Here is a 23,953-nt window from a genome sequence, read left to right as displayed (position 1 = left end):
TACCACCAAACATCCAAGCCTGTTTGGCGCACCTTGACGTTCACTTCCTGGACCTCGACCTGAGTCTTCCGTTTCCATTTCCTTTCACATTCTCTTTGAAGCTCAGGCTGAGTTCTTAATCCGTACTATGAGTAACTCATATAGAAGTCGTATTAGCTGGTAGCAGGGAAAATTGTTCTTTTTCTTCACCCCTTCTAGATCTACGAGCTTTCTCTTAGTCCCATCTTCATCACCATTCTCGCTCGTTCAGGACCCACCGTTCCCGTCCGTTCACGAAACGTTGCCAGCCATTGATTGACTTTTGACGACTTCCATTCGACGACCTCTTGCTTGCCCCCTAGGCTGCCACATCAAGAAGCTGCCCAGAATTGAAGGCTTTTCTCGCGCACTGCATTCTTCCGTCCGTTTTATTAATTATTAATTCCTTTGGCGACGTCGAAAACGACTGCGATCAAGCTAGCGATTGAACCACGGCTGCTTTGTTTTCTTTCGACTCGACTGTCCCCGCCACCTACGCGAACGACCCATCGACAACAAACAATTACTAGGTTGAGCAGACCGGCCATCCTCTTGGTCGCGAGTTGTTGGGCCACTCCGCATTGAATCCCATTCTTCGATTTTGTGTTCATCGACATCTCATGGCCAGAACACGTCGTTAGAAACTCTGCAGCGCCTTCACCTTCCGAACCCCCCGGCCTCTACCTCAAGCCTCTTCGCTGGACAGCAACATCCAGCATGGCTCCTACACCGACGGCTGTCAACGGTCTCTTAAGACAAGTAATACACTATCATCTTGACAACGCCTCCTACGATAATGCACTATTTTTCTCCGAACGTTTGACGGCACAAGACTCAAGGTCCAGCGAGCCTGCATACCTCTATGCGTTATGCCATTTACGTCTTGGGGATTTTCGCTCTGCTTACGACACGAGTAAGCTAATAGGCCACCGAGGCGCTCACTTAGGCTGTGCTTGGGTTTTTGCTCAAGCTTGTTTGGCCCTCGAACGGTACAAGGACGGCATCAACGCTTTGGAAAAAGCCCGGGGTTTCTGGGCATCGAAATGCAACTTGGGAAAACATAGCGCGACAGCTCGGTCAGCTCTGCCTGATGCGCCTGCTGTGCTATGTCTCCTGGGAAGATTGCATCGCGGCTACGATGATAAGAAAAAGGCCGTTAGTTGCTATGAGGAGGCTCTCCAGCTTAACCCTTTCATGTGGGATGCCTTCTCGGCTTTATGTGACCTTGGTGTTACGGTTCGCATGCCCAATATATTTAAAGCCAACGACACCCTTGTTCATAGCTTTGACGTCGAAGCTAGCCCGATAATATCATCGAGAGAAGGCTCTATAGCAATCGCCCCCGATGTGCCCGCGAAAAAATCCCAACGAAGCGCCACGGCAGAGGCTGGAAACGATCCTTTTAGCTCAAGTCATGCTCCTGCCATTACCGAGCTGGCTAACGGTGATTTTGGCCAGGAAGGTGATAAGAGCGACTTTATGCAGAAGATCCAGGACGGACGTATGCGCTATGCAACATCAACTAACAGCAGCTCTGGCTTTGACGGCATGGAGACACCCCCAGGTCCAATATCATCATTCACAGGCTCGTCTCGCCTCGGTCAATCCCACGACCCTCCCCAAGCGCCACCTCGCCGGACACGGCAAGCACAGGCCGTTGATCAGGGGCATGAGGCGCCTCCAAGAATGAACTATCGCATAGGTTCCCGACGCACAAGGGCGCAAGATAAGGGGCAGCAAGAGCAGTCAACAGAAAACATAATGACTGACGCATCTAACTCGGCGCCTTCAGCATCGTTGCGGTCGTCCATACCAGCAGCGGAAAGGAAACGGACTGTATCAGGACACCCGGCACAACGAGTCACAAACTCGGAAGAACCAGCGATAACCCGGCGTAGTGCAAGACTCAATATGTTTAGACCATCATCGAAAGCAAACTCCGGCGCGACCACGATAGGAACGTCAGCACCCAGGGAACTCAAGAAGGCGAGACCCCCAATCTCTCGAATCGTCCGACCTGGATCCAGCGGCAATAATGTTGGCCGTGTTGTCAGTGGTAATCGCAAACCTCTCGAAGACCCCCTACCTGATGTTGATCACGGCGAGGTCCAAAAGCCTAAGGACATCCCCCCTCCCCCGCCTATCCACAAGTCATTGGAGTTGGATGCTCAAAGGCTTGAAGAAGGACTCAAATGGATACTTGACCTTACGAAGAAGCTGGCCAATGGATACTACTCTTTGTCCCAATTCCAATGTACAGAAAGCCTCCAACACTTTCAATCGCTCCCTGTACCTCACCAAAACACACCCTGGGTTCTTGCCCAGATGGGACGAGCTCATTATGAGCAGGCATCATACGCCGAGGCCGAAAAGTTCTTCCGGAAAATGCGAGTGCAAGCGCCTTCGCGCCTCGAGGATATGGAGGTGTACTCAACGATCTTGTGGCATTTGAGACGGGAGACAGAACTCTCCTTCTTAGCGCATGAATTGGTGGACTCAGCTTGGCTTTCGCCCCAGGCTTGGTGCGCACTTGGCAACGCCTGGTCGTTGGCACGCGACCACGAACAAGCTCTCAAGTGTTTCAAGAGAGCAACTCAGTTGGACCCCAAGTTTGCATATGCTTTTACCTTACAGGGACACGAGTATGTAACAAATGAGGAATATGATAAGGCACAGACAGCATACCGACAAGCGATTTCCGCCGACAAACGCCACTACAATGCCTATTACGGTATCGGAAGAGTTCAAGAACGCCTCGGCGCATACGACAAGGCGTATACACATTTCCATGCTGCTCAAAGTATCAACCCCAACAACGCTGTCCTGATCACTTGCATCGGAACAGTGCTGGAGAAACAGAAGCAGATCATGCCCGCGCTTCAAGCATACAGCAAAGCAGTAGAGCTCGCCCCTCGTGCCGCTCAGACTCGATACAAGAAGGCCAGAGCTCTGCTTGCTGTTGGCCAACTCGAACCGGCACAAAAAGAGTTGATGATATTGAAGGACTTGGCACCAGACGAGGCAACCGTCCACTTCCTTCTCGGCAAACTGTATAGAAGCATGGGCGAAAAGCAGCTCTCAGTGCGGCACTTTACTATTGCTCTTGCCCTAGATCCCAAGGTAAATCAGTCAAATATTTTGTTTTCACGGATGATTCAAACTAACTTCTCGTAGGCAAGCCAACAGATCAAAGAAGCCATTGAGAGTTTCGAGGACGACGTGGAGATGGATGACTCAATGATGTGATGATTGTAATGAACATTGCGATTCTGAAGAGTCTGCACTTGCGTTTGTTGGCCTTTGGTTTTGAGATGATAAGCGTAATGAAGTTCATGGAATCTAGTTCCAGTGATTGAAAGACACGGGATGGGCTGTTTGATAAACCTACGAGTTGGAGGTGGAATAAACGGGATAGAGGCCGGTGGTCGGCGCTACTGTTGACTTTGGTACGAGAGCATGGCATCGGCGTTTTATGGTATGAACAGGCTCATTGAGTAGCTTGTATTCGCACACGCACATGGAGGAGCGGCCTCGCGTCGTGTATATGTAGCCTACGCATTTACGGGGTAGTACTTGTACATTATCAAGACTTTGGGGCAGGACGTGGAGAAGATATGAGCTGATGGATGATACCCTGATAGGTAGTCAGAGTTAGAAAGTCGAGCCCATGAATGCCTACGAATTAATGAGCTCCCGCACCTCCAGGTTGTATCTTTGACATGACAAAGATTTTAGTATTTGAGTTGGGAGCCCCCAAGCACAACCTGGGTACATCAGTAGAATGTTAGATCGACCTCAATTATAGAGTCAATATGGTATCTAAGAAGGATGAGAAGAAACAATAACCTCGATTGGACGGGCTCAATCATGTAACTGATATGTCCAGATAATCCACACCTATAGCTCTCTCTACATCTGGGTACTCTATAGATACAATTTAGGTATCGTGTGGATGAATGAAATAGGTTCTGACCTTGAACATAAACGCGACGCAACGCGTTCGATATCTGGACCCACTCCCCGCCTTCCTCAGCTCAGTTCCTGCCTGTTCCATTTCTAGATGCAAGGCAGACGGGAGTGATCTGACTAGTAATCGACCAATCAAAAAATCGGACATCGCAATCACTCAAGCACTCTTCCGTAAGCAGTATAGCGCTTGAGATTCAATGATTTTAGGTGCCCATTTTTCACTGATTATGTCCGCATTTTAGCAGTGATTTTCGGCGCCTGTAGTCGTTGGTTTTACTGATTGCCTGCACGTATTTATTTCTCGTCTTCTCGCCCCCCACAACATCTCTTTTCCCCTTCCACTCTTCTCACTCCGCATCTTCAACGCGTTTTCTGCAAACCAACGTCATTCTCAATATCGCGACAACGCGCCACATTCACCTCTTTTCATCAAACACTTATCTCATATATCTATCAACATGACTGGACGTAAGTATTTTTATCTCTTCTGATGTATTCTGACAGGGTCGATTGGCAGTCTTCGAACTTGCCCGACGCGTCAACACCATGCATCAATCATCGTGAGCCTCACAACAGTCACTAACCTTCTTCCAGGCGGCAAGGGCGGCAAGGGCCTCGGCAAGGGTGGTGCCAAGCGTCACCGAAAGATTTTGCGAGACAACATCCAGGGTATTACCAAGCCCGCTATTCGACGTCTCGCTCGTCGTGGTGGTGTCAAGCGTATCTCTGCCAGTAAGTTTATCATGGTTATTGTCAGTATCCAACAGTCTACTAACAGTTTTGTCCTAGTGATCTACGAGGAGACCCGAGGTGTTCTCAAGACCTTCCTCGAGGGTGTCATTCGTGATGCCGTTACCTACACTGAGCACGCCAAGCGCAAGACCGTCACCTCCCTCGACGTTGTCTATGCTCTGAAGCGACAGGGCCGCACCCTTTACGGTTTCGGTGGTTAAACGCTTTTCACTGGGTTCACTTGGCTTTGAGAAGGATTATACAGTTGCACAATTGACACTGGGATGGATGTACTTAACTAAGGCGTTGGGGAAACACGGACATGATATTACCACTAGGCGTCACGGAAGACGACCTTGCAAATGAATACCGCATTGAACATTTAACAATTCTCTTACATCCTCCGTAGGGCTGTTGTGACTGTAATTATCCATTTGACTGATAACGAGTCGTGGCGAAGATGTTTTGCAAGAATAAAGCATCGCGTTGAACTTCTATTCATTGAAATGCAAATTTGGTATCATGATAACACGTAACTCAGTACATTAAAGATATTTTCTCCCTGCTGCTGCCACCCGTGTCCTAAAGATGGGACTGCGTACCTCCATGTTGGCACGATAGAACGGACTCATGATTGCCTTAACCCAGTTCTCATACACCTCTGTAAAGAACATCTTGATAGCCTCTTCGGTGGCTTGGCTTGTGGGATTGGCACCGATGGCGGTTGAAGACCGTGATGATGTACCAGTCGGGGCGATGGGTTGATGAAGTAGGAGGAATTTGACATTGCCGGCGGTAACGAAGCATGAGATATAGTTGTTGAAGAACTTGTCGATACACTTTAGGTACCTAATATGAGCAAGGTCAGAATGTTAGCCTTTGCTGTCAGGGTTGTAGCTGAAGATGTCGGCATGGCATTGTGATGATGTCCCAGTAAAGCAAGCCCCTTGCTACTCTCGATGCTGAACCACATGCAATGCGCCTGCAACTACTTACATCTGCCCATGTGACCACTGCACCTCCTCTGCGATATCAAGACTCGAGTGTAAAATGAACTGGTTCAAATGACGGACTTGGTCGCTAAAGCGTGACTGGCCGTCGCCGCCTTGCTTGGAGGTACCGAATTCATGTTCAAACAGTGGATTGTCCTGGGTGCCAACGATGGCGAAGTAATAGCTCATGATGTCGCGTAATGCATCGACTGTATATGTGCGGTTCTATCCTGTTACCCTGTGTTATAAGACCAAGTTAGGAGTCGGCGATAGCCACGCTGATGTTGACTATGGATGTTTGTCCGGATGTGCTGAGGTGTTGTGCTGAATGAAACCTTGGTAGGATGGATGGAATGGATGTCTATGGGCTACCGCTGCTTTAGGTAGCTCCCGTCTGTACCTACCTAGGTACCGGACCCCCCACTGGCGCATCCATGCTAGGGACATTCCCCCACTAGACGACATCTGCCCAGGTCTCCTGGGCCCGCCCGGGTTTCACAATATTCCGCTTCAAGTGTCTACTAAGGTATGGAGAGCAGCCAACCATTTGCTCTGCGCTTAGCACCCCGCGTCTATCTTAGCCGCAAGCTGCCGGGAAAAAGTTGACGCTCATTCGATAACCTTCAAAACCCTCTTCCGCCTGTGTCTATAAATCCGCAGCAACCCTCCACCATGTTCGGCGCATTCCGCATCACGAATCCTTTGTCCAGTGGTCTTCTATGGAAGGTGCCTTGGAGGCTTTCCAAGTTCCAGAAGCGCCGTCACCGACTTCGTCTCCGAGCCGTCGACGATGTTGTAGCGACCGTTGACGCCGCTCTCGCCAAGAAGGGACAGACTCTAGAGGCCCTTGAGCGATGGAAGGCTGAGATGCCTACTGAGGCAGAAATGCTGCCAAGGGACAAGTACACTATGTTTGACCGCAAGGCTAAGCGCTATCGCAAGGGCATCCATAGTATGTTGCACCATCTACACCAATCTACTCCTTCTAGGTCAATACTAATATTTAAACAGAGCTACCCAAGTGGACGAGGGTGTCACAGCGAGTCAACCCCCCCGGTTACTAGAGAGTCGACTTCACCAAATTGGAGGAGCAGGTCAGCTGGGTCGAGGATCAGATGGAGAACGGCGTATTCATCCCACAGCGGGAACTACAAGCAGATCCATATTGGGGTCCATGTACAACACCTTTGTTTCAATTACGAACTGCGAGATAATGACAAAATTTGCCAACATACCACACAAAAGTTCTGGCGGCGGTCTTAAATGCCAATTGGCGGAACAGATAAAGGATGGGCATTGGGAGAAGAGCAGGAGAAAGAGCAGGAGAATATCCATGGAGACGCAAAAAAGAGTGTTTACAGCTGATGTTCTGAAATGATGAAAGCTTTTTGTTTAGAAATCAAGGGTATCGAGTCCCAAATCTGGCTCCAGGGACAACCTCTGCTCTGATTCAATCCACTATTTCCCTTCGGCATACTCGTCTCGTTCCTCGGCCTGTATCGCCCTGCCAACTCCTCCTCTCCCCTCGTCAAAGTCTTCGCGGTATTCGTCACGCACTTGGCCACCAGACTTGCCACGGCCGTATTGGCGACCCTCCTCGAAACCAGGATCCAAGTCGGTACGAATGATACGCTCGTCGAGTTTGGTGCCGCCAATGTATTTCAAACAGTCGAGAGCATCCTGGTGTGTGTAGTACTCAACGAAGCAGAACCCACAGGGTGTCTTGTTGAAGCGATCGAGACCCATGACGAGGCGCTTGATTTCGCCGCATTTTGCGAAAAGCTCGTAAACTTGTTCTTCGGTTGTGTAGAAAGACCTGTTTGTGACATTCAAAGTTAGATTTTGACGGCTGTCATGCAACTAGCTTGGGGATGACAAACAGGTTGCCCACGTAGAGGGTTGTGGCATTGGCCAGTGGATCAGCCTGAGGTTCTTGTGGTTGGTTGCTATCGTCATCGCGATCGCGTCTCCGCTTGTTCTAGCATTAAGTTAGCAAGCGGATGGTGTTGAAGGTCGCGTAGGGATATCGTACGCGGTTCTGATAGTAGGCGCTGGGCCTATCTAGGCGTTCTACGGTACTTCTGACGCCTGGTCGCATTCTGCCTCGTCTTGGCAAAACGATGCTGTCAAATTTGAGTTTGTATGTATCCTGAAGGCAATGCGCCGAAAGATTTTTCACGCGACAAAGTTCGTATCTGACACCTCGAGTCGTCGAACAGTTGTGATGATGAATGTTGGTGTAGCTCAAGTAGCCTTGCGACGATGAGTGGGTCTTGCCTATGAATGTGGCGGTGTCAGTGGCTTTACCTCTTGGTGCCGTGGTGACAAGCGCTAAAACTTTCGGCAGCGCATTCTGCGCCATTGCCAGGTCTTCAGCCTCGTTATTATTTTCTTTCTCATTCAATATCGCGACTAATATTAACCTTCACGTGCATTTTGCAGCTCTCTCCCTTTATATAATCATTTTACGAGCTTTTTGAAGCTAAAAATCAGTTGCACCTATTGGATTCTGACACAGACCCCTTGCCATGCCCAAGGTTAAGAGCTATTCGGCAGCTTGGCTGTCTAGCAACGCTCCCGGCCACCGTCTCTTTGAGCAACCGCCTGAAGGTTCCAAGTCTCGTGGATTGGAGTCGACCTACCCTTCCAAGAAGAAGCACATTCCCGGTCCGCGCAGGACAATTGCTCGCCGAGGCACCGAAGTCTTTGTCGCTGTTGGTCGTGAAATTCGCTGGGGCGATCTTGCGTACTTGAAGGATGAATGGGCGAATCGTCATTCAAAGGGCAGATCGTCGCAAGGCGTCCGTATCAAGCGTGAGGACTCTACACAGTCGCTTGATGACGATAACCTAGAGAACACCGCTGGGTTAAGGGTATGTTAAGATACCAGGCCTTGTGAATGTATTACTAACTTGGTGTCATGAAGACGATCAAAACGCCTGTTGCAGACGATATTCGACAGCTCGTTATTTCACCGAACTCGAACTTCTTGGCCATTCTCACCACCCACACTATCCATATCTGCGTCCTGCCAGACCCGTCGCATCTTACTAGTGAAGATACCGGCCCTCTGAAGCCCAAGATCTTCACTCTCGGGCCTACTACTCATGTCACGTCGCGTTCTCCAATCGCATCGGCCATATGGCATCCTTTGGGAGTCAGCGGCTCGTGCATTGTCACAACCACCGCGGACGCTATCGTTCGTGTTTGGGAACTGTCCACTACCGATCGATGGTCATTCGACACACCTAGTACGTCTGTCGACCTGAAGAAGCTGGTAGATGGTACAACTCTGGATCAGGATTTCTCTGCTTCAACAACGAATACAAATACGGCCTTCTCACCCGATTCATTCGATATGGAGGTGGCTGCTGCGAGCTTCTCTACTAAAGGGGCCGGAGGCTGGAACCCGATGACTCTGTGGATTGCGATGAGAGAGGGAGACGTTTACGCTCTATGTCCTCTGCTTCCCCAAAAATGGGCACCCCCTCCGACGCTCATACCCTCTCTGTCAGTGTCTATTGTCACCACAGTAGCCAGCATTGAGGATGATCCTGAGGTTGGCGAGCAGGAGAAACTGCTCGCCCAGCAACAATTGGAGTGGATGGGCGAGCTGGATTCCCAAGAGCCAGCAATTATGGAAGGACCAATTGGAGAGCCCATTACGGAGATTTACACACGACCGAGCCGTCCCGGCATCATCCCTCGCTTGCAGGGACCATTTGAGCTCCAATCGGATCCTGATACTGGCGATGAGCTAGATACTTCGGTCACTGATATGCTTGTAATTGGGAAAAAGACCGAAACCGAAGAGCTCATGATGGGAGAGGAAGAGGATCTCGATATGGACGACGGGGATCAAGAGGGTCTTTCCCTTGCCGTGATTTGCTTGCTGTCAACGAGCGGCCAAGTCCGTGTATACCTTGATCTTGAAGGCATTCAAGCCCAATGGCTTCCACCGAAAAACAAGAACAAACTTGGCCGACTCCTTGCTGAGTCCGACCCTCCTTCCCTTCTTTCCTTCCAGGCCATCGACACCATGAGCCCTGTAGAAGTCAACGAGGATAATTGGCCAGTCTTCAGTACTGATGTCACATCCCGTTACAGCTTCTTCGTCACTCATCATGCTGCTATCACATACATATCGCTTACCTCTTGGATCTTTCGGCTTGAGAGTGAGCTAAACGCAGACTCCGAAGCAGGAACCGATTTCCGAATCGGCCTACTCGTCAACTCCCAGTCGATAAGGGATCGAATCTACTCTCAACCTACCGCCGACGTCGCAGTGCCCTTGGCTGCGTGCAATATCTTGCGGGACCCTGATGTTGGCTACTTCCTCCTTTCAGCAACCCCCTACGAGCCCATCGCCCTGACTTTTGACACGCCTGAGGCTGATCTTGCGCCGATCCGTCAGGATAGCCCAACTTATGACCGCGAAACCAGCATGGCGCCATTGGACTTTTATGAACCCCGTCCCGTTTTCAACCCATCACATGCATTCGATGAGGGTTCTGCTTTGCCTACTCTGCTAGAGAGGCTCCGTACATCTCGGCATAAGACAATCGTTAACCAGGAAGTACGACTAAGCCCGCTTACACTGCAAATCTTTACCGATGCGCACAAGGTCTTGGCAGACGAGACATATCGCCTTGGGATGGCTGCGGCAGAAGTTTTCCGGCGATGCGAACTCCTTCAGAGTGAACTTAAACAACAAGTTATGAAAGCCAATGAAGTAAAGGGAAGGACTGACGCTATCAACGGGCTGCACCGTGATGGCGAGGCGGACAACGCCATGTATGATCGGCGTATTGCAACAGCGAAAGATCGTCAGGGCCAGCTCATGGAGCGCCTGGAAAATCTGCGCAAGATTGTAGGTAAGGCGACAACACGCGACTTGAGTGCTAAGGAGCGTGCTTTTGTGGAGGAAGTTAGGTCGATGGAAATAAGCATCGCGGCTCCAGAGTACGCGGAGTTGGCTGCGGGCAAGGCGGCACCATCACCTGCGCAGGCTAAACAATTGTGGAAACGTCTGGAAGATATCAAGCACCTGAAGACCGATCTTGCAGTTGAGGTGGAGGCAATGAGCAAGGCGGCAGGGGATACGGATGGACCCGCTACACCATCGGCCGAGTTACGGATCCCACATGAGGTTCGCAGGGCCAAGATGCAACAGGTGCAAGGGTTGCTATCCAGAGAGACAGCTCTGGTGGAAGCTGTCACTGCACGACTAGAACGACTACAAACCAGCCTTTAAAGCTGGTATATATGTACGATATTTACGACTCTGCCGAGTATGAAAAAACGTGTTCCCACATAGATCTTCAGTCATTTCTACACGCTTTTTGACAATGTTTTCCGAGTCAATAATCGTCGCATGATATTGAGCCTGTGGTGAATGCGACCGATCAACTTACTACTGGCGCCAATGTACGAGTGAAGCAAGCAGAGAGGAATATAGCCAGGGCAAAGATCGCCACGGCTATAACCATGCACTATCTGGTTGTCAGTACCGGATGAGAACAAAAGAGTACAAAAAGATCTGGCATTAACATCGCAAGAAACTAAAAACCAGTCACACTGCCTTGGCTTTCTTAGTGACCCAACTGAGCTTACAGATCCCCAGCCGGTATCAGCACGATATTGCTTTGTTTAGTTGCCTTCGATAAGAGCGGGTGATGCCTGTGGTCCAATCGTTTTGAAAACAAGGCGAATGGTGCACACGGCATCTGGAGCCGACTGATAGAATTTGCTTTTGGCTACACGACAATCGCTCCAGGAAATGCCTGCTAATACCTCCTTTCTAGTTTCCATGGTTTGCTAGTTGCCAATTGAGTACAAAGCACGAGGACAGATGATACCGATTTGTCTAATCGTGTATGTGTACCACAAACCACCTTGAAGGTTGCAAACATTCTCGGTACGGATGGATGCCTACAATACTACAGAAAAGGGAAATCCTTGGCTATGCTACTGGCCGAGAACTGGCCTTGATGTAGCCGCAGGCTGGTACAGTAGTCTACGTCTCATTACAGTGAGTGGCTGCCTTTGACGGGAATGCAAGCGCATAGTGCCCGTAACTGAGTCGTTCATTGGGCCGTTGGGAATAACGCTTCGACAGCGTACCTATCTTTTGAGGTTCTACCGAGAGACCTCGGGTTTACGATTACAAATTTATGTTGCTAGACCGTACCCAACTTACACAACATGCTGAGCACGGTAATGGCCTCGGGCGACTGCAACCAGAACGTCTCAGGGTTGCGCAATGCTTGTAAAACAGTTGGTGCCAGGTATATCTATGTCTCTCGGTTAGTCATACCTCCAGGAGTACTCTGGGTAGAGACATGTTTGGCCGCCTTGCTATATGCGCTTGGGGGCGACATCCTTGACCTTGACAAGCAATCATTATCCATGGTGTGGACAACTTGGAAATCTTGGGCACACACCCTCCGCCTATTCCTATATCTAGGTACATAAAGGCATTGCACTTCCGGCTCTTGGACAGAATCAGTATCTTCCAAAGGCATACCCTCAGCCCGGAATCGTAAACGGCAATTTACAAGCCCCCTTCTTCATCAATGACCCTATTGCGTTCAGCTTGTCAGAACCCAGCACCTTCAACACAGTCAAATATGGCACCCCATCACCTGGATCTGGAGAGTCTCATCTTACGTGAGTCTATCACCTTGTCTTTGAATCTTCTTGCTGAGACCACGGTTGAACTGACTAAATCGAACAGAGAATTGCCGTGCCTTTGTCGGAAGCTCAGATGCTGAGTTTGACGTGTTAACCCGGATCGACCCAAGCGAACAATGGTATGCTTTTGTTCTCAAGACAGAAGGTGGGAAACGCACCAAGATTCTAGAGAACAAGGCACCGAGACCAGAGCGAGCTGTTGAACTGCTTCACGAGGCTTCGGCACGTATGGTAGATCAATATGTAACCTGCCATGGCTACGATCTGCCACCCGGCACCGCATCAAAGACCAAAACCGGTATGCGTGGCGGACTGGTGAAACCAGATGTCATTGCATGTGGTTCTTCCGATAGCGAGGCATTTGTGTCTGATTCTGACGATTCTGTGCTTCCTCCTCGTCGGGCTCACCGCCGGGGGCGTCGCAGTGGCCGAGAGGCTGGCGAAGCAAATGGTTCACGCCTTGATAGAACAGAGACGCAGTGTGCTAGCGATAGCGATGAGACCTCTCAGCGCCGTTCCACTCCCTGGGGGATGAGTATTCCCCAACGCCCAATCGTGCACCCACAGAACCATACTCAGGCATGGGGCCATCCGATGCCACCTCTTGGACCAGTGCCCATGCCCGCCCCGATTCCAAGCAGTCGACCAGTTCAAGGGATAGTTCCTCCACCCCTGGGCAGATATGCATCTACTCTTCCTCACCCGGTGGCCGGCAAAACTTATCCCGCGCGTCTCAACATTAACTGGCCAGGCAACGGGAAACGAAACATGCTTGTGAATATTTCGCCAACTCTCCAATGTCTGCAGCAGGTTGCCGTCAACGAGGCGGTCATGCGCCCTCTGACTTTCTTTAACCCATCATGCCATCCTCCGTCTGGTGGTCGTGGCAACAACATCATCCCCCCTTTCAGAGCTGTAGTTCGGCGCGTTACATTGGGCGAGGATGACACCTACGAGATGACGGCTTTTGGAAACGATCTTTCTGCCTTATTCCGCAGCGTTTCGAGCATCCCCAAGTTCGAGATTGAGCTTATCACGGCGAACCCCTCAACTTTCCCTCCGATGCCGCCTCCACGCCCTGCGTCCGCTGCTTCCTCACGTAGCAGCATTGCCGACTGAGGCGAACATTATCTATTCATTGACAGACACCAACATGGGTCCTCGGCAGTGTTTTCGGGGCTTGGTTGCATCAGTAGGCATGGACAATGGCGAACTGGTTGGAAAGGGTATGTGGAACTGGGGGTTTTGATGCGGGAGTTTGGGAAGCCAATCGGGATAACTACTGGTTCGTTAAAACCTGCGCACGTTGGATCGCCGGCGTACTATGTGTGAGCTAGAATGCTTCATATTTCTTACATCAATCACAACCCAATGCAGACCATTTGAGGGTTGCAATCATTCCGGAGGCGTCTATTTTGCATTGAACACGTGCGTAGGCAGTCAGCAGGTTCAATTTACAGCTGGGCCTGTCTCAACCGTATTGCCCCTGACTTGCACTTGTGCAACGAAATCATAGGCCTTGTCAATTGTAGCAGTGCGAATAGATGGCATGCTGTATGTGTAGGGGGTTCCTTCGACGAGCCGTTGATCTACCGCTGCTCTGAGATGACAGACTGATCTACGGGGTACAGAATGGATCAAGGCCTCCTAGCTTACGCCTCACTTAGTAGGCATGGCAAGGCAGTGCAGTGGCGATACTTGGAAATATTGTCTCTAAGACTCACAGGCAGGTAATGAATGGCGTTGCAATGCAATCGACCAAGGGGATTTAGACTACAGTACTCTGTACCTACTATACTAAAACTTTAGACCGGGGAGTTTCTCCGGATGAGGCGGTATAAAATGTATGGCTCATGTCCAAAGTCGTGACAGGGATCATGGACGGGTGGGAGACAAGGATTGAGTTAGTTCTGAATGAACGATGATACTATACAATACCACCGGATGGAAAACATCTGTATTGGATTAGAAGTCAGTTAATCAAGAGCATCACAAAGTTGTTGTTGAAACATGGAACATGCAAGTCGTAGTGACTAACTGCTAACCTAACTGCTAGACTACTATGCTCTTCACCGACTGAACAATCTGTGTATGCATATGTATACATACAGCGTGAAGCACGTCGGGGATGCGGTGTGACTATCACTGCTGTCATTGGCATTGCTCTTACTGTCAATGTCACTATCACTGTTACCTACCTGTTCGACCATATAGTAACCTCGAAGACTATTTACATTGAAAACACGATAGTTAGCGTATCAAGTTGCTGAAGACTTGCTCCAGTGCCCCTGCATCAGGCTCCCTTTCAAACCTCGTGAGTTACACTATAGTCTAATATTATATTTGAGGCCAGCAACCTTTTTATGGTACCATCATGGCGGCCCACAGCATTCGGGATCCGGCAGCATGGTACGGAATGGGAGAGTGGTCATGGAAATGAGGCGAGAGAATCTACATTGGGTTATAACAAATATACTTTCGTTGGATGGGGGCTCCAAGAAAGGTGTCGAGGAATGTTGACAGGATGAACAACGCACCACTATAACATCGTGTTGTATGTGAATAGGACAGGGCGTACTAGCTTCCCCCGTTGGTGATGAGCAACATCAGCACATCATCCGTTATGGCATGAATGGATCACTGTACGGCGTTAGGTAGAGTATTGTTTCACAGCACACTTGTGTTTGTTTACCTTGACCACCTGAAACTTGGGAGAAGCCTCAATCTATCGACATCCAAACCACGAGCCAGCCCTCTCTCGTCTTCTCATAAGGATCATCCTCTCTTCTTCTCTTCCAGGGCGGCAAAAGCCTTGGAGACCTGAGACCAACTATCACGCAACAACACTAGGAAGAAGTCAGCACAAATCCCCTCACTACAATCACTCATCTGGATTCTTACCGAGAGGCACAATGGCCCAGGGCAGGTTGAAGCCCACGTAATAAACCCAAAAGTACAGCGCCTCGGGGCGACTATACGCCACGCCATGCACTCTCGACTCGTTCCAGTTGGTCAAGTAATAAAGGGCTACACCGTATACATGCGCCGTGCACACAATAACCTGCACTACATGGCGGCTGTGCCAGTCTCTGAGGATGCCAAATACCGTGAGCAGAGAGAGGGGACCCCAGGCGAGCTGTACAATGCAGGCTGTGTAAGACGACGAAGAAGCAAAAGGACGAGGGCAAGGGCAAGAGCAAGACGACTTACACATGTAATGGTTTCTACGCTGACTGTAAATATGTCATGGGTCAGGTAGCGAGAGTCAGAAAGCGTGTATTCTTTCCATAGCTGTGCAAAGAGTGTTGACATGCTAGGAAGTTGATGGCGATATACGAGATAGTACCCTTTGGAGGTGTCAGCATCAGTATCAGCAAACAATAGCCGTACAATTACCTTCAAAAGCCACATGCAAGAAACCGCCTAGAGTTAAAGAGCAAATACCAATCAGTCAATTCTTTCTTATTTTGTCCAAGGTCTGTCTAGTCTGACTTGACTTACACAAGGCAAACCATCCAACAGCAAATTGATCAATAGGGCGTACTGGCTTTCGAGTACGAGTCGCCTGCCACACGGCAAGTCCGATAACAGCACTGACGATGGCCCCAAAAGTAGCTATCAGTTCGAATACTCCAGTGGTGTTTGGTAGATAGTCCGGGATCACAGCATCCAGAGGGAAGTATGGATGCCCAGGCTCGGGCACAGAGGTGATGGGATCAGCCATTTCGTAACCTTGGGCTGTCTGTTTACGGTACAGTACGCAGATGTATAGTATAGACTAAGAGTTTGTGCAGATAATGTGTTTGTGAACATCGCGGTCAGACCGGTAATTAATTAATTAATCGATGCAACCCACTGTCTATCACGTGATGACCCTGACGATATGCAATATGAATATGAATATCAATGTCTACTGATAATCGTTTGTTTGTTGACATCAAACACATATGTATAGAGATCTTAGGTAAAACCGCCTCAATAGTATACATCACCTTTCATCAGAATCCTAGCGGTTCTCAAAAGCTGTGCCGACTCAATCTTACCATCCCGAATTACTGTACCAATATCAACCCTCCCACTAGGATGCCCAATAGTGACCGTATTCTTGAGCTTTCCCCCTACAATCTCAGACGCAATTGTACCTTTGAGCTGAGAAGCAGCTCCAAGGCAAAGCGCGAGAGTCAATGGCACGGCTTTATGTGCTTGGCCCATCGACAGGGCGAGGCATCGGATATCGACCTTTGATGAGCCGCTCGAGGGGAACAACAGAACAATCTTGGGCACGCTCATGATTCTGGGATCAAGACCCATGCGACTGGCACCTGCTTGCCGTATTTCTTCCAGTTTTTCCTTGAGTTGGGGGTTCGATTCAACCTGAGCTGGTGTGAGGGATAGATGATCAGCCAGTCCCAGACTCTCGGTGCTAATAAAGACGCCAGGATTTCCAACATCAACCAGAGATGCCTTGACCGTAGTCCCATCACTCAACCTGAGAGTGTCGACAGTGTTTCCTGTAGGGAGGGCTTTCCCTGTCTTTGCTCCAGCAGGGTCGAGGAAGCTCATGATGACCTTTGAGCCTGTGCCTGGGACACCATCCATGGTATAGTCTCCTTTGTGCGTATAAAGCAAGGGCTCACCTTCAACCCGGAACTTGGAGGACATGACCTTGTCAGTATTAGTATTGAGGAACCTCACAGTAGCCCATTGCATCCCATCTTGGTCTGTCTCAACATCCATATCCTCTGATGATATCAAGCCACTGTCCCAGGCTGCAGGGCCGACCAGGGAAGACATATTCCCACAATTACCAGCCATATCTAGACTGCCGTCTTGAATTCCGACTTGAACGAAAGTGAAGTCAACGTCAACATCGTCTCGAGAAGGTGGCCCAAGAATGACAACCTTTGAAGTGGACGATATTCCGGAACCCATGCCATCAAGTTGACGCCCGTACGGGTCAGGTGAGCCCATTGCAGAGGGGAGTACTTGACTCCATTGTGATTCAGGAGGCAAGTCCTTTCGATGTATGACTAGACCATTTGATGTTCCGCCGCGAGCGAACCATGCGGGGAAACTCTGTAATGAGGTTGTCATGAGACGAGTTTGGTTTTGGTATGAGAGGATTGACGATGATGATGATGATGATGATGATGATGATGAGATTCTAGCTGAGCGAATCAGATGTCGTGATAAGAGTTTATGAGATACCATAGCTATAGCCATTGGAAATGGAATTGAACTCATAGATAATCACTGGATATATATAAGCCAAGTAAAGTTGATGATTAACAAGATGGGGTGGCTCGGAGATCCGACCTAGGCCTCGGTCTGACCATAGCCTGAATATTTAGTGGTTGGTGCACTGTACTATACTGCACTGTACTGTACTTGTACTGTAACGCTATCAACTAAACAAACTCCATACCAAGAGGAAACATGAATAAATAATCATCAGAAAACAAAGACAGGCTCACTCCCAGAATCTCCTCATAAATCTATCCGCATACTCTTGATCCAATCCCCAATTCTCAACCGCATCCTCGATACCATCCTCCATCCTATCGACATACTCCTCCTTGGGCAGATCCTCGTCTACCCTCATCTCGTCGACATAAACCAACGCCCTCAACGTCTCGTCTTCATCTCCCGTGGCAGTTGCCCACTTGACATCCACCTGGAACTTCTGATATGCCCACGGCACGCCCTCGTATCCGTCCAGCCTCTCTTCATCCTGGGCCGGAACCAAGTACAACAGTCCGTACACTCCTTCCTCCTCCTCCTCTACCTTGTTGGTAGCCTTCTCTTTGCCCTTGTCAGTGAGTTGCTTGTTGGATTCAGCGTCGGGCGTGTCGTCGTCTGAGTCGATAGGCAATTGCACCACGTTTGCATACCCACGGCTGTTTATGATCCATTTCCATCCCTTCAGATATGCCAGACCGACAGGAGTAGAGTATGGACAGCGCTGGCGCATCTGTTCGGTCGAGAGGTTGGAGCCGTAGGCAAAGTAGAGAACTTCGGAAACGTTATCCTGCATCAGAGTCATGGTGCTGTCCTGCGACTGCTGGCTGTCTCCCTGTGAGCTCATGACTGCTGTGGTGCAGCTGCAGCGTATCTTATATCAACTGCAAGTCTGGGTTCGTATTGGTTATAGATGACCAGGCCAGACCAGATCAGATAGACAGAGAACTGCCTAATAATAGAGTGGTAGATTCCCCGGCGTTGACTCAGAACTCAATGTGAGTTTAAAAGATGACAACGCGAACTCTTGTTCCCCAGGGTCATCATCATGAATGGTTGATCTACTTAAATCTCAATTCAAGTCGTCAAGTTGGCGGCCTGATGCACACATCAATAAGGCGACGGAACTTTGACTCAACTCCTTGTTCCGTGTGGGTTGTGAATAGGCAGCAAGGCTTTAAGCGCTTAAGCTCAGCTTCCCCTCCCAAAATAATACTAGGATGGAAATCAATCACATCCTCAAGAATGGAACTTTGGTGCATGTATCCCTTGCTTGGCTTTTGGACTTGTTTGTCTTCATTCGTATCTGTTTCTGTTTCTGTGTCTGTCTTGAGTCTCTTTGTCTTCATATTACTTAGGCTCATCTCATCTCATCTACCAAACTCCTTGTCCCTTATTTAACAAGCAAATGCTGTCAAACCATCAAATCCCCAAATGCAATCCTCTAGGTAGTAATGCTAAATTAAATATAACGAGCGAAAGTGGTATCGCAAATCAATCATCAGGCGTAGCATAGCATAGCATAGCATAGCATATTCTTTGCAAATCATGCATTCTGCTTCTTTCAACCTCTCCATCTCCATCTCTCTCCAGAGTCAATCGCCAACCCCTCCATTTCAGCAGCCCTGCCCTTCTGTCGCCACGGCTGTTGCTATCCGACTTTGGGTTCCCACGGAGGTCGATGGACCCGAGCGAGTTCAGATTAGGTGATAGGGATCAGGAAGGGGCTGAGTATCAGCTGGTCTGCGCTAGGACGTAGGTTGTGGTCGATCTCAAACGTTTGCGCAAGGAACTCTTTGGCTGCCTCGCTTGCGTGCTCAGGGATTGTCGGGGCAGCTTTTCCGCCCCCAATCTTGAAGATAGCCTGGAGCTGACTACAGTCGGGGAATGGATGACTGCCAGTCATCATTTCCACCACCAAACACCCAAGCGACCAGATATCTGCTTTGCGGGTGTATGATGTTTGCTTTACCACTTCAGGAGCCATCCAGAATACGGATCCCTGTAGCGAAGGGCGGTGCTTGTTGTTGTTGGCACCGTTCAGAATGTTGGAGGCCTCCAACTTCTTAGAGATACCAAAATCGGAGATCTTAATAGTTCCCTTGTTGTCCACCAAAATGTTGGCACCCTTGATATCACGGTGGATGATATCCTGGTTGTGCAGGTACGAGAGACCCGTCAGGATCTGCCGCACAAAACTGCGCACCAGCGGTTCAGGGAGCGCGCCGTACGAGTTGAGTATCGTCTGAACTGAGCCACCAGGCACATACTCGAGGAAAATGTTGAGATAATCAGCTGACGAGCTGCAGCCAAGATACTGCACGATGTTGGGATGACGAAGATCGCGAAGAAGACTTATTTCTCGCTTAAGTGCCTCAATCATGCTCTTCTTGCGAGTATCGCCTTGGCTGTTGGCTCCAGGCGCAGGCGTCTCGACCTGCTTCACAGCAAGGAGCTCGCCCGTGACGGCATGCAAAGCTAGGTAAACACAGCCGAACGATCCTTGACCTATGAGCGCACCCTTCATCCATTTATCATCACCCCAAGATTCTCCCGCCAAGAAGCTTTGCAGCTCCTCATCCACATCGTCGCCGTCGTTGGTCAAAGCCTGCCGAATTTCCTGGAATGATCCAGATCCTGTTGAGGTGTCGCCATCATAGTAGCTTGTGGCAGTCGTGTTGCCTTCAGGATCAGTGACACTAACGGCAGCTGAGTCGGACCCGCTCTCTGTGAACGAGACATACGACTTGCGGTCAGGCTCAAGGGACGATTCTTCTTGCAGTGTATCAAGAACTGACGAAGTAACTGAGTCACGATTGTAGGTAGTTTGAGGAACCCGAATATGCGAGTCTCGTGTCCTCACCTTGGCGAGTTGAGTGTTAGCGTTAAGCCACGAGTCTGCAATAGTTGGGATAGGAGGTGCATCTTGAATGCTGGAGGCAAAGCTGAGGTTGCTGGCCACGCTAAGCCGGCTGTTGACCTTGCTCAAGCGGGTTGACCGTCGCATAGAAAGTCGGGCTGTGCGGTCAATATCTTCTCTGGTGTGATCGGGGAAGTAGGATGTCAGATCGGACGCGATTAACTCGCTGGGAGGTCGAAGCCCTCCAAATTGTCGGAGTGCCCCAACACGTCGAGCTGGTGCCCTTGACTCGGCTTCTGAGGCGGGACGCTCGAGGTCCTTGGCTGCGTTGTGCAGGTTCCGCTCGCGATCCTGGTAAGAGATGGGCGACAACGGGGACTGAAGCTGGTCGTTCCACTTTTCCCCAAGCATCTTCTGAACCTTGAGTTGACTTCGCTTGTCCACCGTCTCAAGCGCTCGAGCATGTTTTTGCTGTTCCTCCTCCATGGCGATGGCCGCGGCGCGCTGCAGCTCGGCCTCACCTGGCTCGCCTGCTGGTACTCTTCGCAATATCAGTCGGTTTCGTTCTGGTCGTCGTTGGTCTTTGATAATGCGCCAGAGCTCCGTGTCGCCCAGTCTTCTGCATTGACCGGGGTCGGGGTCAATACCAGCCAGGACCCAGAAACAGTAGTTCCTTTCATGATCTTCCCGTAGGGCGAACTTGCGGAGAGTTACCCGCATAACCTCCTCGCAAGTGTTGCATCCGGAAATCTTGACGACCTTCGTAACGCCGCCAGTCGATATAACGCGGATAACTTCTTGACCCTGTGGTAAGGCAGCCATCAGTGAACCGTCCATACTGGAGTTATTCCTGGTATGGGTCGTTACCAGACGGTTTGCCGGAAGATCCGGGTTTGTAGTTACAATCCTTTGCCCTTGCGCATTTGCAGGGCTGGAAGCATATGCTTTTCCTCGGGCCCGCAGATTACGCACATCAGTGCCAGGTAGAGGGGAATTGGGTCTCGAAGATGTCTTGCCGTTGTCCAAAGCGCCATGCAAGTCCATCTGTCTTGAGTACCGCTTGCTGGACGATGCAGGAATACCTCTTGAAGAGTGCAGGCGAGGCGAGTCGTTGGGTGCTGTAATCTGAATGTCGAGCCCGCCGAATGAATCCTAGACGAAAATTGTCAGTCTGTGAGGCCGATATACATGGCAATCACTAATAGCCTACCCGGTTCCGCTTCTTCTCGTTGGCATAAGCTCTAGTTCTCAGTTTCTTAATGCTGAGGAAAAGACGAACGCGGTCGCCGACCTTTTCGACGCCCATCTCTTTCAGTACGTCCTTGTCCATTTCCAAGAGGTTCTCGCCATTGATGTGGTTCTTTCGGAAGATCTTTTCGTACTCGCCGCACTTGACAGTTCGCAGGTACTCACATACCTGCTCCTCGTCCCAGTTCTTGACAGATTCGGCAGGGTCGCTTTCGTTGAATTCGGACTCTGTCGGGCTATTGTAGGCACCTGAGGAGGGCATCGTGGGGGCTCTTCGGGGGGGAGGCATCGCAGGCTGAGAAGTAACGGGAGTGTGGGAGGAGGAGCCCAAGCCGGCAGGGAAGGATGCTTTCGAAGCTAGCATGGCCATTGTGAAAAGGCGGGCGATCGTATGATCGACTGTCAGAAGCAATCAATGGTGCTTGCAAGTGATCGAGTTTGACGAAGGCAGTGCCCGAGACACCGAGTCGAAGTGGGATAACCCAGGCCCAGCTGAGTCGAGTCGAGTCGAGCCGAATCGATCGATGGTGGCTCACGGTAATTGGAATGTGCGGAAAACGGTGGAAGAGCAAACGGTCGGAATTATTAGTAACGTGCAGAAGTCAAGAAAAAGCACAAGTTGCGATCAACGCGAAGCACTTCACAGAGATAGAAGTGAAGAAGGATAGACTGAGTCCAGTTGCAGATGCAGGCAGAGCTGGACGAGAGAAAGCCAAAGTGAGGTTTGGGTTTAGGATTTGCAGGAGGAGGGAAAGGTGACGATGGGCGGACAATGGAATACAAAGTACCCGACTACTAACCTAGCCCGTACCTAGGTAGGTACCTTCTCCCAATGGATCTGTATTAGTGGAGGGGATGGGACGGTTTGACGACCCAGTCCAGCCCAGGAAATGGAGAATGAGCAGGGGACTGGCGGTGGTTGCGGCGGAGGTACCACCAAGACAGCGGATACTTGACTAGCGCGCACCAGCAGGTGGCTTACGCTGGCCTACAGCAGCATTAGACAGGTATCGGCCAAGTCTGCAGGTACCTTCCAGACGGTGAAGTGGGAGGACATTAGCCTGATTCAGGTTGGCCGACTTCCATGGCCAGCTCTGAGCCAACTTTGGATTGGGCAGAACCCCCCGTAGCGATACTGAGCACCTAATCAATAGACGCTCGGTGGTTAACTGACTCAAGAGAATTTTTAATGCCAATACGAAGAATATATCCATTGATTCAGTCATGCATATTAACTCATAATTCCATGCTACAGGGAGTAATTAATGCTTGATAGCTCAGAAGTTTGCGACTCCGTTACGAATAACACGACAAGAAAGATATCCCCAGACCCGAACAAGAAGAAAAAGAAAAAAAAAAGCGAAGACCAAGGTTGTTTTAGGGGTGGTCGATAATAGAGTAGAAACCTGGAGGGTATGATGGCGTGCAGTATTATACAGTAAAAGAAAAAAGGAGTGTTCCACATGCCACGCTCTATGTGAGGGCATGGAATTTTGTTGACTTTACGGATGCTTAATGTGTGGTCATGCACATGCACTGAAGCTGGATCCATAACGTACAGACATGAAGGTCCAGGTACTTGGATGGATGCAAGTTTCAGAACCGTCCATCCTCGCTCACAGATGACAATATTGGATGTTGCATAACTTGATTTTCCTTCTTAGCATCCCTTGATAATCATAATCATAATCACAATCACACAGAACACAGAACACAGCACACAGCATGCCCTGAAGCTCTCTTGAATGTACAGTAACTAACTTCGTGGAGTGTGTCGGAGCATGAAACAAAGTGAGCCTAGACCCTGGATGCTGGGATCTGGGCGGCTGCGAATCCAAACGATAGGTCAAATGCTGGTCCCTGATGAAACAGACCGTGTTTCGACCGGGGGGGAAGCACACTTCGAGTTAAAAGAGCGCATTCCATATGGATAATGAATCAATCATGTGTCTGACACGACATACGTGTATGTAGATACATATGTAAACAAACGTGTTCCCAAGACATTCTCCAACATTAGAGGTACCTAGGTATATACTTCTATTAGACCGTGCACCCTCGTACGTAGCTCAGCTTCTCTTTCATCGTTGTTCACGTCATTGGATGTATAAAAATATCTAATTCACTTGGTTTGGGTTCTCCAGATGTAAATTTAGACCAGGACTGCTAGACTACCTACTGTCTATATATATATATATATATA

The 23,953-nt window shown here is 49.8% G+C and overlaps 10 protein-coding genes across 10 annotated transcripts; 5 read left to right on the top strand and 5 right to left on the bottom strand.

The window, feature by feature from the left end:
* Positions 1 to 735: 735 nt before the first annotated feature.
* Positions 736 to 3,264, top strand: FIESC28_09483 (uncharacterized protein; the record flags this gene model as incomplete). Its single annotated transcript, XM_031163619.1, has 2 exons — positions 736 to 3,138; positions 3,193 to 3,264. The coding sequence occupies 2 exons, from the start codon at positions 736 to 738 to the stop codon at positions 3,262 to 3,264; spliced, it is 2,475 nt and encodes an 824-aa protein (XP_031012307.1).
* Positions 3,265 to 4,445: 1,181 nt separating this feature from the next.
* Positions 4,446 to 4,940, top strand: FIESC28_09482 (uncharacterized protein; the record flags this gene model as incomplete). Its single annotated transcript, XM_031163618.1, has 3 exons — positions 4,446 to 4,455; positions 4,582 to 4,719; positions 4,777 to 4,940. The coding sequence occupies 3 exons, from the start codon at positions 4,446 to 4,448 to the stop codon at positions 4,938 to 4,940; spliced, it is 312 nt and encodes a 103-aa protein (XP_031012306.1).
* A 324-nt stretch (positions 4,941 to 5,264) lies between these two features.
* On the bottom strand, positions 5,265 to 5,900 carry FIESC28_09481 (uncharacterized protein; the record flags this gene model as incomplete). The annotated part of the gene is made up of 2 exons (XM_031163617.1): positions 5,265 to 5,568; positions 5,716 to 5,900. The coding sequence occupies 2 exons, from the start codon at positions 5,898 to 5,900 to the stop codon at positions 5,265 to 5,267; spliced, it is 489 nt and encodes a 162-aa protein (XP_031012305.1).
* Positions 5,901 to 6,383: 483 nt separating this feature from the next.
* FIESC28_09480 (uncharacterized protein) lies at positions 6,384 to 6,775 on the top strand (the record flags this gene model as incomplete). The annotated part of the gene is made up of 2 exons (XM_031163616.1): positions 6,384 to 6,663; positions 6,723 to 6,775. 2 exons carry the CDS (start codon positions 6,384 to 6,386, stop codon positions 6,773 to 6,775), a joined length of 333 nt encoding a protein of 110 aa, XP_031012304.1.
* A 394-nt stretch (positions 6,776 to 7,169) lies between these two features.
* FIESC28_09479 (uncharacterized protein) lies at positions 7,170 to 7,809 on the bottom strand (the record flags this gene model as incomplete). Its single annotated transcript, XM_031163615.1, has 3 exons — positions 7,170 to 7,527; positions 7,592 to 7,689; positions 7,744 to 7,809. The coding sequence occupies 3 exons, from the start codon at positions 7,807 to 7,809 to the stop codon at positions 7,170 to 7,172; spliced, it is 522 nt and encodes a 173-aa protein (XP_031012303.1).
* Positions 7,810 to 8,239: 430 nt separating this feature from the next.
* FIESC28_09478 (uncharacterized protein) lies at positions 8,240 to 10,965 on the top strand (the record flags this gene model as incomplete). Its single annotated transcript, XM_031163614.1, has 2 exons — positions 8,240 to 8,584; positions 8,638 to 10,965. 2 exons carry the CDS (start codon positions 8,240 to 8,242, stop codon positions 10,963 to 10,965), a joined length of 2,673 nt encoding a protein of 890 aa, XP_031012302.1.
* Positions 10,966 to 12,340: 1,375 nt separating this feature from the next.
* Positions 12,341 to 13,523, top strand: FIESC28_09477 (uncharacterized protein; the record flags this gene model as incomplete). The annotated part of the gene is made up of 2 exons (XM_031163613.1): positions 12,341 to 12,380; positions 12,448 to 13,523. 2 exons carry the CDS (start codon positions 12,341 to 12,343, stop codon positions 13,521 to 13,523), a joined length of 1,116 nt encoding a protein of 371 aa, XP_031012301.1.
* Positions 13,524 to 15,179: 1,656 nt separating this feature from the next.
* FIESC28_09476 (uncharacterized protein) lies at positions 15,180 to 17,498 on the bottom strand (the record flags this gene model as incomplete). Its single annotated transcript, XM_031163612.1, has 6 exons — positions 15,180 to 15,250; positions 15,306 to 15,540; positions 15,615 to 15,751; positions 15,801 to 15,827; positions 15,906 to 16,142; positions 16,448 to 17,498. The coding sequence occupies 6 exons, from the start codon at positions 17,496 to 17,498 to the stop codon at positions 15,180 to 15,182; spliced, it is 1,758 nt and encodes a 585-aa protein (XP_031012300.1).
* A 376-nt stretch (positions 17,499 to 17,874) lies between these two features.
* FIESC28_09475 (uncharacterized protein) lies at positions 17,875 to 18,489 on the bottom strand (the record flags this gene model as incomplete). Its single annotated transcript, XM_031163611.1, has 1 exon — positions 17,875 to 18,489. One exon carries the CDS (start codon positions 18,487 to 18,489, stop codon positions 17,875 to 17,877), a length of 615 nt encoding a protein of 204 aa, XP_031012299.1.
* Positions 18,490 to 19,344: 855 nt separating this feature from the next.
* On the bottom strand, positions 19,345 to 22,120 carry FIESC28_09474 (uncharacterized protein; the record flags this gene model as incomplete). Its single annotated transcript, XM_031163610.1, has 2 exons — positions 19,345 to 21,654; positions 21,713 to 22,120. The coding sequence occupies 2 exons, from the start codon at positions 22,118 to 22,120 to the stop codon at positions 19,345 to 19,347; spliced, it is 2,718 nt and encodes a 905-aa protein (XP_031012298.1).
* Between the last annotated feature and the right edge of the window lie 1,833 nt (positions 22,121 to 23,953).

Source organism: Fusarium coffeatum (assembly GCF_003316985.1).
Source record: "Fusarium coffeatum strain FIESC_28 chromosome Unknown BRIP53273_contig_245, whole genome shotgun sequence".
NCBI classification, from domain to species: domain Eukaryota; kingdom Fungi; phylum Ascomycota; class Sordariomycetes; order Hypocreales; family Nectriaceae; genus Fusarium; species Fusarium coffeatum.
The sequence above is the reverse complement of the archived record's forward strand: the minus strand, read 5'-3'. Positions and strand labels throughout refer to the sequence as shown.